The sequence below is a fragment of the Grammomys surdaster genome, unplaced genomic scaffold (assembly GCF_004785775.1).
Source record: "Grammomys surdaster isolate TR1022 unplaced genomic scaffold, NIH_TR_1.0 213, whole genome shotgun sequence".
Classification (NCBI taxonomy): Eukaryota; Metazoa; Chordata; class Mammalia; order Rodentia; family Muridae; genus Grammomys; species Grammomys surdaster.
Window position 1 is genome coordinate 5,005,914 of NW_021604658.1, and position 12,862 is coordinate 5,018,775.

A 12,862-nucleotide genomic window follows, 5' to 3' on the forward strand; every position below is an offset into this window, starting at 1 on the left:
AATCTGCAGGTGCCTTGACTTCAGACTTCCCAGCATCTACTCCTTAGGAAATGTATTTCTGCTTCTGGTTACTACAGCAGGGATAGACTAGGACTGCCCATTCACAACAGCTCTCCAGGTACCACCAACGGCTCCCTCTAGGCTCACCGCTCCTGTGTGTGCTGCTATCTATAGCCTCATGGCTTATACTGGGAATGCCCTCGCTGGCCACACACAGGATGCTTCTGTAAGCTCTGAGCTCACTGCCCAGTGTCTCTGTGTGCCGATTCTCTGCGGCAGGTGCCGATGGTTATATACCATGTCTTTTTTCCAGCAACCAGAAAGACAGAGTCAAGGGGCTCTCTTAGTGGTGGATCCAGACTTATCCAGACTCAGTGAAAAAAGGTTCTTGGATGGAAGGAATGGTGGATACATCTTAGTCTCTCGCATGTCCTTGCCTGATCCCGGAAGGCATGGAATACTGGACCTCCAGGCCCCATGTGACAGTCTACCCCGAGTTTCACACTCTGAGAAATTCTTGTTGTAATTTTGTTTTCTACACTTTAGGCTTTCTCTCGATTTTACTGATAAAAATAAAAACTGAAGTCGGAGGAAAAGTGACAAGGTTCCCCATGGTGAAACTCAAAGGGGACTTTAAGGCTGGTGGTGCAGGTATCGGTGTGGGAGAGCTGTGGGCAGCAGGGGCAAGAGATGGAGGTAGTGGGTACCAGTTCTCAGCTCACAGGGAAGAAGGTACACACACACCTGCAGCCGCCTTCACTGTTACCCTGCCTGTCCCCACAGCCCCCTCAGCAACCTGTGAGGCAGGGAGAACACCATCTCTATTTAATAGGTATTTGACAGGTAGGAACACTGAGGCCCAGTGCCTAGGCAAGCTAAGGGAAGGACTCCATCTCCCAGTTTTCTGCAAATCCAATGTGTGGTATAAGGTGTGTGCCTGCGTGTGCGTGTGTGTGCACGCGCATGTGTGCATGCACGTGTGCATGTGCCTGCGCACGCACACGTGTTATGTGTGTGTCTGGTGTGACCATGGGGAGCTGAGCGCTCAGTTAGTCGCATCCTCTCACTTATGCAGAGCAGCTTCAAGAGGCACAGAAAGCTGATCGCAAGTGAAACCCGCAATTCCTGTCAATTCAGATTGCTCCAATTCATTTCTGCAAATGTTTATTAAGTGCCTATTAGGCAGTGTGCTCCGCTTTCATCTGGGAATAGAGTCAACTCTTGATTTTCCATGCCAGCGAGGATGGCTTGGTGATACTGCACACCCCACAAGTCCCCACAAACCTCCCTCCAGTCCTGGCTGGATTTGGGGTATGCTGCTGACTTTCAAAGCCGCAGATCTGCTTCCTGACTAAGCTTGTCTTTAATATTCAAATGAGAGGATAAATCCCAAGTACACACAGGGCCAGGTGGCCGGCAGGCTGGCCTCTGGGAGCTGGCTTATAATTTAAAAGCGCCTCTGTGAAGAGGTAATCTTTAGAGAATAGTCGGGGAGGGGGAGGGCAGAGACTCCTTACAGGGTTGAGATGGGACGGATGCACAAGGCCCTTCCTTATAAGGCCACACCCTGCTTATAGCCTTGACCCCGCCCAGGTGCACGAGTCCTCAGCTTCATCAATCCATCATCCTGGGAAGCTTAACCTCCCATCCTGACATTTCAGGATCTGCTTCCTATCTGGTAAGAGGCTCGCCCCTACTCACTGAGCAAGGAGTCTAGTAGAGCCAGAGAAGTCAACCCACAGGTATCACAAAGGTCCCCAGTGTGAGTATTTCTGGGATGGGATAAAGTGAGGGTGAGGAAGAGCCCTTATAGACCAAAGTAGGATGAAGGTGACAGGAGATCAGGTTGACACTGAAGGGCTGGGCTGTCTGATTTCTGGGTTCTGAGATCCTACCAGGACAGCCCTGGAATGGCCTCTCCTGGCCTAAGGTTCTGAGGATTTGTCCAAAGAGTACAGAACACAAGAGATCAGTGAGAGACTCAGTCCTGAGTGCATGCCCAGGGCTTCCTTTCCTGAACAGGGACAACCTTGAGGGTCTCTGTCACTCTGGTGGGCCTGAGAAAAAAGTAGACAGAAAGGTCCCTGGGCTACCTCTCACAGCAGCCCTGTACCACTCTAGATAGAACAAGTGTTTGGAGAATGTATTATCTGCTTTTCTGGAAACTTTGCAAAAAATACTTTCTCTTGGCAGAATTGGCAGCTGGTGTAAGTCACAGCCCTGTGTCCATCACCAGGGCTCTTCCCCCCAGCCTGGCCATTTGAGGAATAGGATCTCCTGGATGTTCCAGCTCCTTATTTCGCCTCTGTAGGGTGTGACTGGCCACCAAACTGTCTTTGTTCAAAGACTCAGTATCTTCAACCAAGGCTACCTAGCAGCAGCTCTGCTGACAAAAGGCTATTTGAGGTCCTCTCCAGATGAACAGGGCCTCTCTGAGCTAGGGTGCCTCACCTCAGGCCACCTCCTAAAGAGCACTGTTCAGTTAGTACCAGGGACTGTCACTGGACAGTAACGAGGAACAAAGAACTGGTAGGGAGTGGTTCAGTGGCTGTGAGTCCTGACAAGTGATCCCAAAGGACAACTAAGTCTCAGGTGTTCCAAGGCTGGCACCCCCAGAAAGCTGATCTCCATTTGTCACAGTGGCCATCAGAGACCTGATCTCCATTGCTAAAAGACAGGGAACAAACTGGCAACTTCTAGCCCAGCTGCTGGAGAAGGGTCTCCCCAGCCTGGGACCTATACAATCTTTCTCCCCTTCATACACACAGTAGCTCAGGAGGGAGGCATAAAGGCTGGGTTACAAGACATTGGCCTGGCTCTCCTGGCTGTCTAGAATACTCTTCGGTTAAGGTAGTCAAGGAGACTTTTGGTAGTTGGTGCCATATTAACCTTATTGGCCTTCGTAGCATTGGAAGATCCAAAAGAGTCACTTCCAGCAAGGAAGAGGAATGTAGCGGAGAAAGTAAAATTGGGAGGATGGGGTGCAGACAGGAGGGGACATCCTTCTGGACTCACTCTTGGTGTTTCTGTACTGCCCTTTAGCTCTGCACACCCTACCCCGCTATGGAAGCCACCTCTATCATCCTCCACTGTAAACCCTCTTCCAACTCTTCTTTGCTTTGGGGCCTAGACTCCTTCTGAAACCTGATTCACACACAACCCACCTGCTCCAATACACCCCTGTCAGTTCCTCATTCAAATCCCCGAGGCGTGCCCTGGGAACTCCCTGCTTCCCTGGGGGAATCTGATGCCACGCCTATCACTGATAAGCAGATCTAGGCAGCACCAGCCAGAGAACTAAAGATAGGAAGATCACTCTAGAAAGCACACGCACATACACAATCCCTCAATTCTAACTCAGCCTAAAAGTCACTTTTGTTTTTTCAGAGCACCAGGTCACCTGGCTCAGAATTGGACCTAGAACAAGAGACCCTTCAGGTTCCCATCCAGTGACATGTCTACTGCCATTTGACCTACATTGCTCTGGAGATTTGGAAAGTAAACGGACGCAGGAGCATGTGCACAACTGTGCAGACCCGTACCTTATGCAGATGTGAAATGTTCTGGATGCTGTCTGCATGTAGGAGGCAATGATGGCAGAGGGAGGGGCAGGGCGCTATCCCACAGCTGCCGTATGCAGATGTTCTGTCTCTGCTCAAGGACAGATCACCTCCAGCGAAAGCACAGGGCATTCTGCCAGAGTGCTGAGACAGAGGGGAGAGGGCTGGGGCCAGGCAGCAGCCGGGGGGAAGTTGGCATGCTTCTACAAAATGCACTTGGCTGTCCTGGGTGCTGGCTATCTAGTGCATTCACCTCCCCTGGAGGGAGAACAGGACACTTTCAAGTTAAGAGAAGGCAGCACACAGCATGTCTGTGGTAAACAATTTATTATTCTACCTCAGTTACTTACAGGGGGAAACATAAAGTGTCATTAGGGAGCAGTGCAGATAAACTATTTACAGCACCACTCATGAGAAAGCTCGTAGGAAAAAAAAAATAAAGGGAACCAATTGCATCAGTTATCTTCAACCAGAGGAGTCAAACTGCACAGATCTCCTGCTGCACATGCTCACTCTGTGAATACCAAGGATGCTGACAGACATACCGACCCACTCACACTGGGTGAGTCAAAGACAGCATGGGTCACTCACTGTCTGAAACTCTAGCTTTTGTGGGCGTAACTGAACTATCATCACTAACTTAAGAGAGAGTAGGGACATTTCAAAGAGGGAAGCCAAAAGGTCATCCTGACATGTTCCTCCTAGGGAGGGGTGGCTCTCAGGGAGCTAGCCCGCAAATGAAATCTTGATTTGGATGGTCCCAGGTATCCTGTCCCTTCCCACCCTGCCAGTGCCATGGGTAGGGGTAAGGGGTAAGGCACAGAAGGCAGGGAGGTGAAGCTGGAGAAGGAGAGTCCAGTGGAGATCAGTGCCCATTGGTGAAGCCCGTGCCAGGGCTAGGCATGTGAGTCTGCTATTCCTTCTCAAAGACAGGTGAGTTTATTGTGGTGATAGCCACCAGGAGACCAGCCCCAAAGGCAATGGCAACCAGACAGTGTTTACACCAGTGCTCATTCAGATTCCATTTTCCACACAGTTTTGTAGAAGGGTGTGAGTGTTCACATTGCTTCTATGCATCACGGGACACAGATGCTCCCTCTAGATCAGATAGATGCAACCCCTCTGGGCCACCAGCACTTAAAAGCTCACTCCGAAAGCCTGTCTGATCATTATTCTAAAGAAGCAGCATCTTCCTGGATTCCTCTGAGAAGTCCCTATGAAGTTTGTGAGCAGTTTCCTACATTCTGGGGGAGCTGGCAGGGGGAGTGGGGGTGGGACTGGCCACAGGAAGCAAAGTGGGAGGGAATGGGAGCAGGAATGTTTTCTGAAGCAAAACAAAGCACAACAACGAGGTCTCTTCCAGAATTTGAAACAGGAAAAATCATTTTCATTCATTCCATCAGCCAGATAGGACAGATTTCAGTGGGCCCTGCCAGCAATCGGGAGGGTCTGGCAGGGGTATGTACTCTCTAGAAATGACGGCAAACCCCTCCACTTGTGCTCCTCTCTTAGGAGCTTGCTGATAACAATTGCATCCCACACCATCGAAATCAGCAAATAATTTGAAAGTGAAATAAGACTAGAAACTGTTGACCTGCAACTAGAAGGGAGGGGCCCAGAAGGCTCAGGGCATGGAAGTGGGCGGAGCAATGACAGGTCCAACGTTCCAGGCTCAACACTGATGAGCACACAGAGCCAGGGAAGAGCCTTGACCATGACTAGAAGAGGCAGGAGTCATTTGCAAAGTGGTCAGACCCCAGCCTTCCTCAAAATGAGCCCGACCCCAACACTGACAAAAGGCATCCAGCCTCCTTCTTAACATACCTTGTTTGTTCTTAAAGCATCCTGCAGGTTGCTGCAGGGGTTAAACCTATTTACCACAGTTGTGTGGTCCAGGAAGCTTTATTGGAAAGACATACCACACAGGTGGGGTGAGACCTGAACCCTGAGCAGCTGGGATGGATGCAAAGGTCAAAACACATGCAAAGGACACCTCAGAAGGCATCAGGATCCTTTGTGCTGAGAATGACCTAGGATCCCGCTAGTGAGTGAAGGGTCTGGGTGGTTTGAGAACCTAAATGGCCCGTCATCTCTGGCCCCACATGCCTCTAGGATGAACTCATCAGGCCTAGGCGGAGCATGAGGCCCATACATAATCTCAGAGAGGCTAGAAATAGGAAGTGAGCACAAGGTAAGGCCATTGGGACCACAAAGAAAAACCATCAGGACAACTTGGTAGTGATGAGAGCTGTGACAATGTCAGAAAGTTCCAGGATCCAACCCCAGGGCATGGGAGCTTGTTCACTGAACCAGGCAGAGGAGGTGAGGAGAAGGCAGTGGACTGGGCTGCCCTGACCTCGGAGGATCACTCTACACCCTCCTCCAACATCCCTTACAGCAGGAGACAAGAGACTGATCACTCTAAAGCTTCCTGCTCTAGAAGCCCACCAAGTCTTAAGCTCTGTGATGATGTCATGTTTGATTCTAAAGGGACTGACCACACCCTGAACTCATGACTGAAGGGACACAGGAGTCAGCCTAGGCTCTGTGTCTAGAATCAGCAGGGGCTTGGCAAGGTGCTGGGACAAGCAGATGAAGGGCAACTCCCAGGGGGGCCAGGGTCAGAATGGGGTGAGCTCTGATGTCAGCCTGACTCCTGACATACTGGGATGAAGGCTGGGTGGCTCACACCTCCTTGAGCTGCCTGCAGGCACCTCACTCTTGTTATCCCTATCTGACCGGAAGATAAAAGAACCCAAGAGCCTTCAAAGTGTGACTACAATGGATGGGAAACAGAAAATTTGGTGGCTGAGAATGGATTGCTTACCCTATGGGCCAGAGAACACAGTCTGTCTGTCTTCAAGGCTGATTTCTACCCCATTTAACCCTAGTGACTGGCCACAGGTGAGTTGGTGCCATGATGAAGACTAACAGCATCTCCAGGCATAGAGACTGTGCCTCCTCCTTATCAAAGCTTTGACTTCCCAGGAGGGGCCAGGCACCTGGGAACTCCACCTCAGTTTGCCCAGTCCCAGCTTGGTCACTTTGGCATGTCAGTCTGTCTGGAGTAGACCCAAGGAGGTGAGCCATGGAATTAGAACACTACCAGAAGCTTCCTGAACTGGTTCAGATGAGACAGGGATGTTAGCATGGGGTCCACTTCATTATCTCCAAATGATGTCTCCAACTTTGCATGGACACACTCTATAGTACCACAACCCTTCTTTTAATCTTTGAACAGGACTGAGCAACAAAACCCTTAGTGGGATAGAAAAACCCTACATTCTACTCTGAGCCCAGCCACCACCCTCATGTGGCTGCAGAGCCGCTGGAATGTGGCCAGTGTGAATGTATAACTCAGTTTTTTTTCCTTTTTCTTGAATTTTAATTACTATAGATCTAAATTTTAGCGACCAATGTTACCTAGTTGTTAGGTAGACGCTGGCTAATGGCTAAGTATTAGAAGTTGGGACTCAAGACTGCCTGGACTCTTCTTTTTCCTCTGTGCCTTCAGATCTGTATCTGTCTGTAATGGGGATAACCCAGGAACAGTTCTAGCCTGAATACTGATTTTCTGTCCTTCAGGTCCCAGAGTACAGGTTGTTATTATTATAAGCTGCAGAAAGGCTGTGGGGAGGGACCACCGAGGGTCCTTGCTGACAGCATCTCCAGGATGGGAAACCAGCCTAGGTCCCAGGGAAGCTGCTATACTCAACCTTCTACCTTGAACTTCTGAAGCTCTATCTCCCTTCTGCCCCTGACCCCGTAGTCAGAGAGGGGCACTCACCCTCTTTCAAAGGTTCTACCCAATATCCATTCACAAATAAGAGCAGTGAGGCCCAGAAGTGGGTGACTTGCCACAGCCACTTGTCCAACTGGTAACAGAGATAGGATAAGTGTCTAGGTTTCCAATGCTGGCCAGAATCACAGGACATAGCCCTACATATCTTCTGTTCCCATCTCAAAGCCTGAGCTGAGTCCAGTCCTTTCCTCCAACCTCCTGCTCCTCTTGCTTAGAAAGCCTTCCCTCAGGCCAGCTTTCTGTGAACTTCTGCTCATCACTTCTCTCAGGCCTCCAAGTAGAGAGACATGATAACCACCAGGAGTAGCCCCAAGTCCAGCCACTGAGTGTGGGTCCCTTCCACCATGCCTTCATTCCCTGCAGAGAACCATGGAGCACAGACTTCCTTACATCTGGACATATTATCTGGTCTCTGACTGTGACGCAGTAGGCACCCTAATATATTCTCATCTGTACTGCTTGACCGTGAGCAGGTTTACCTCACAACACCCTTAAAGCATACCTTCCTACAACACTCTTCCCATTTTCCCAAGAGCACGCCCACCTGCTCCCTCAGCTGAAGCACCAGGGTATGTGTGGGCAGTGCCATGCTCTGCTGTCTGTGTGGAGTAGAATGAGAATCTGCACAGCTCATTCAGGGTGCAAAGCACATGTCTGAGTCCTGCAGCACATCATCAACATATGGCAGAAAAGCCCGATGCCAGGGCAGTCAGGCCAGGTTAGAGAGGCGAAGAAGGGAAGGCAGGGTGGGAGGCATTAACAAGTAGATGTGGACAGCAGCAGGCAGCAGGGATGGTGGTGTGACAACAAGCCCTGGGCCCAGAGTTCAGTCTCCCAGGAGAAGACTGAGGCTTGGGGGAAAAGGAGGTGAGCAGAAGGAGCTTCTCATCTCTTCTCTCCTCCTTTTTGCCACCAGCATCAAGGAAACATTCTAGTCCATTATAAAGTCCCAACTATACCCTTACCCTGGACCAGAGGGGATTTAGAATGTAGCACACTCAGGTATGCAAATAGTGTTCTCTTTTGGAACATCTGTCTGCTCCTTCCCCCTCCCCAGATGCAGCCTGCCTCCCATATTTCCCAAACCCCAGGGTTTAAGCCACTCACCTGGGAACTGGTAGCCATAGCTAGGAGCAAATCCAGGGTAGCCTCTGCCATAGGTTGCCACAAAGTTGGGGTAGCCTTGAACACAGAGAGAAAGAAAGAGCTGTCACACAGTGGCCTTGGATCTGGGGAGATAGTCCAGGGAAAGCAGCAATGACTATCAGCTGTTGTTAGTTTCACAGAATTGTGTGTCTCTGGGGAGGGTCTCAATCCAGGCCCTGGATCCCCTCTCTTGTGTGTCTAGGGGTGTGACCATCAGTATGTTTATAATTAACCCATATTTAAGCAACCAGGCCACCCAAAGCTCGGGTACCAAAGCCCATGAACCCGTAAAGTAAATGCCACATGGAAGATGGAACACAGTGCCTGCATCTGGCTCTGACATTTGGAGAGCTTACCCTGAATGTACTTTACCTTAAAGATGTTGACAGTAGGAGATTAAAAGCCCTTGTACTGCCTTCTTCCAAGACAGTGGACAGGGGCCAGAACACCATATAGGGCAGAGGTACTCTGGGATTGGCTGTTTAGGAGCCATACAGAGGACTGCCTCTTGGCTTAGCAAGCCACAGCTGGGGGAGGCAGGGGCCTTGTCCCAGCACAGAAATTGTACAGACGTATGTCTTTCTCATGGACAATTTATGGTGGGTGGTAGCCTAGGGTGACTCTGAACTGAGGGGTGCTGAGAATCCTCTGGTGAGTCCTGGAAGGGGTAGGCCTGCTCCAATCTATGAAGAAATTTCCCATTTAAGAGGTCACCTCAGCACTGTCCCCCTCAGTCTTCACGCCCCAGTCTTTACTTTGACTATAGTGAAGATGAGTGTAACCTTCTTGTACTTGAACATCCTTGGTCACAGCAGCTCCTCAGCTACCTCCTGTCCCTGTCCCCAGAGTGACCATCTGCCTCCTTCCACCCAGTGTGGGCTAGCTCAGTACAATCATAACCTACAGATGTCACCAGTCCCTGTCCCCAGAGAGACCTACTCTGCTTCCTTCTACCCAGTGTGAGCTAGCTCATTACAACCCTACTTCACAGATGTCACCAAAATCTCCTACCAGCACACTGCTCTCTGCTTGAACCTCTGAGGTGGTTGGTTGTCTGGTGAGTGTCAGGTCAGCTAGTATTTGAATGAACTCTGTGCCTGCCTGGGAGGCAGGCCAATGCAAACTTTCACAGGGACCTGTGTCTAGAGCCAGTGGCAGAGGATGGGCAGGTGGCTCTGTGTTTACTCTGGCATCAGTGAGACAATCCAACATCCAGAGGTGCCAAGTGGCCCTCTGACCAGGCCATTCCTGGGCTGTGCCCTTGGCTTGGAGTTGGGGCTCTGATGGCTCAGCTCCCTGAGCTCCTGTCTGCTTTCCAGGTTCCACTCCCCAGCCTTGTCAACTCTGGGCACCATTGCTCCTGACAATAACCTTTGCCACCTCCAGAAGCCAGAGGTATTTCTTCTGTTTCCACCAAACAGCAGGTGGAAAGCCATTTCAGTGGTAGACTCAGGACAGGTTCTAGGTTTTCTAGAAGACAGGGAGCAGTGGCCACTTTCCACCTTTCTGCTTTCCTGACACAATGGTGGCTGATTATCCACCTCCCCATAGATTTTCACAAGTCATACCAAACACATTCTAACCCCAAAAGCCAGGGCACGCTCTTCTTGCTGCCTGAGGATCTACATGTAAAAGTTGAAGCTCCTTCTCCAGCACCATGTCTGCCTGCACACAGCCATGCTTCCTGCCCTGCTGATAATGGAGCAGATCTCTGAACTGTAAGCCAGCTCAGTTAAATGATTTCCTTTATAAGAGCTGCCATGGTCATGGTGTCTCTTTGTAGCAATAAACCCAGAACTAAGGCAATGCTCTTTTCAGGACGGTTCCAGAGAGACCACTATCTCACTATGTGAGGACAGAGTACTGTCATGACATTTACTATAGGTGTCACCACGTACTATCGATCATTCTTCCAGTGCCTTCATTTTGGATTTCTTAGCATTCAGGACTGAGAAATAGATGTTGACTCAAAAGATGAGCAAGACCCATGGAATTCTGTCATACAACTCTGATCTGAGACAGGGGCTTCCCCTTTCTCTTAGAGGCTGATTCTTACCACAAATAGAAAAGGCCTTACCAGGGTAGGGGTCACTGATGTACCTAAATGTCAGCAGTGACCAGCTGTGGTTCTTGCTACAGCTGGAGCCTTCCTGCATGTGTGGTCCCACTGAGCTCCTGGCCAACTGCGCTATCTCTGCTTTATCTGGGCCTGCCACTGGCTGTCCTGGTGAGATCCTCCTCCCGATGCCTCATTGGCAGAGGCTACAGGCAAGACAGAATGACTTAGCAATTTTGTACCCACTGGTCACAGAGGGGAAGGAGCCTAGGAGGCCGCTGAACTCCTAATGATTTCCTAATGCGGAAAGGGAGAGGGAGAGTTGAGCAGTGGTTAGACCTCAGAGCCCTCCCTTCATTGAACATGTGCTCGATGGGATGTTCTCTGGAATTTATTTCCTGGCAGGGCAGCTCAATTTTTCCTCTAAATTAATCATCTACTATCAAACCAGATCTTTCAGAGCTAGATTTCTTATAGCACTGTTTCCACAATATTGATAAATGGATTACAGGTAAATGATCAAGTCACTACTGCCTAGGTGCTTTCATGATGAAAAATGGCTCCTTTGCCTCTAACTGCAGAGCAGGGTCCTAAATTTGAAGTGTTAATTTGACAGCAAGAGCCCATGCATCACTTTCCCTAGATGTAGGTGAGGGACAGTGGAATGGCTAGCCCCGCCCTGTACTCGAGCCACCGTGTGACCTGATTGTATGTATTTTCCCCCAACGCAGATCTTCAAATCTTCAACACGAAAGAAGAAACAGACAGTCAAGTTCTCACTAACTCTGGGCCTCACCCTGATATTACAGACCAGTTATCATCATCACCCAAGGAATGAAGATGAAAATTCCACACCTGCCACGCTGGGGGATCTCATCTCCATACCCCCAATGCTGAACAGCCTCTCAGCCAGGAAGATGAAATTATAAATTTATAATACAACATTACTTCAATTTTCCTCTTCATTTGCGGCTGTGCAGCCCAGCTCTGCTCCAGTGGCTCAGGGCCCAGGCCGCATGGGGGAAACTGGCTGGCTGCATATCAATAGCACATTACAGTAGAGCCAGGCGAACGCTCCATCAAGCCACATTACAGGAGGATGACCCAGCCACAACTTCCATTAGCAGCTGGGCCCCTCCCACACTGGCCACTGAACAATTTATTTGCTCCAGTACTCTGGATGCCTGATCAATCCCACAGTAATTATCTCTTGTCACTAAACGGGAAAAAAAAAATTCAAGCTTTCTGCCTGGATGAACACCTTCCTCGCACACGGCCTTTCCATTGTGGCTGCCCAAGTCAGAAAGAGACAATAGAACTTGGGAGTTCTGTAAAGTTCTTTCTGTGGCCCTCTCCTGGGGATGCTCACAGGCTTCTCAGAACTGTGGCTTTAGATCTCTGTTCCTAACAGAGAAAGATTTGCATCCAACATGGGTTATGGCTCATCTAGGCTCTTACTCAACCACCCAGTTACCTGGGGGGGAAAAAAGGCTCTTCCCAGACCCTTGACTTTAATGAAACAAGAGAGAACACTATCTACTACACGTCCAGTACCATGATAGGGGTAGGGTTAGGGTAGGATACCACAATAGCTCCATGAAGTTAAGCAAGTACCAAGAGCCCCTCATGGGTAAGGTTGTGAAAGCCAGTCTACAAAGACAAACAGCTCAAGAATTCTCCTAATTTAAGGGTTCCTCCATACCCACACTAATTTAACCTTAATTAAAACTATCTGAAAAGAACATTTCAGTCCCTTATGGGGCAAGAGCCATATCACAAATGCTCAATGGTTGGTGTGCACATGAAGCTGGCAGTCGTGATACTGGCCAGCAGACAAACGACAGTCTCACCATCTCAGAAGGCTCTATGGCTCCATGGCTCCAGAGGGGCAAGAAACAACTGGTCTATGAGCTGCTTCTGGCTACCAAGAAACAGGTGCACAAACAGGAGTCTTCCTTATTGTAAGGAAGACTCAAACAGGTATTTTTGGAGGAAAGATAAATTCCAGTAGAGACTATAGACAACTCTAGGAAGCTAAGCTGTGTGTTCTAGCCATCTCCCAATATGGAGTGAGTGTTGGCAGATCACGGGTCCCTAGGCCTTTTCAACAATGATTTGTTTGTTGTTTGTTTGTTTGTTTGTTTGTTGTCTTCAATCTAGAAGGCAGTAATGTTAGGAAGCACCAGATCAGGGAGTTGTAGGGCTCTCTTGCAACAAGTGAAGATAAGAAAGTTTGGCTAGTGGTTAGCTGGCTAACAGCTTATTTCTTCTCCCTAGACTGGCAAGGGAAGCCTTTCT

General features: G+C 49.5%; 1 protein-coding gene across 3 annotated transcripts in view; it reads right to left on the reverse strand.

The window, feature by feature from the left end:
* The window catches only part of Msi2 (musashi RNA binding protein 2), a 368,246-nt gene that overhangs the window by 33,901 nt on the left and 321,483 nt on the right, over positions 1 to 12,862 (reverse strand). For all 3 annotated transcript variants that reach the window (XM_028772332.1, XM_028772331.1, XM_028772333.1), the window contains exon 10: positions 8,470 to 8,544. In XM_028772332.1, coding sequence (XP_028628165.1) covers positions 8,470 to 8,544 — 75 coding nt within the window. The remainder of the gene's footprint in view (positions 1 to 8,469; positions 8,545 to 12,862) is intronic.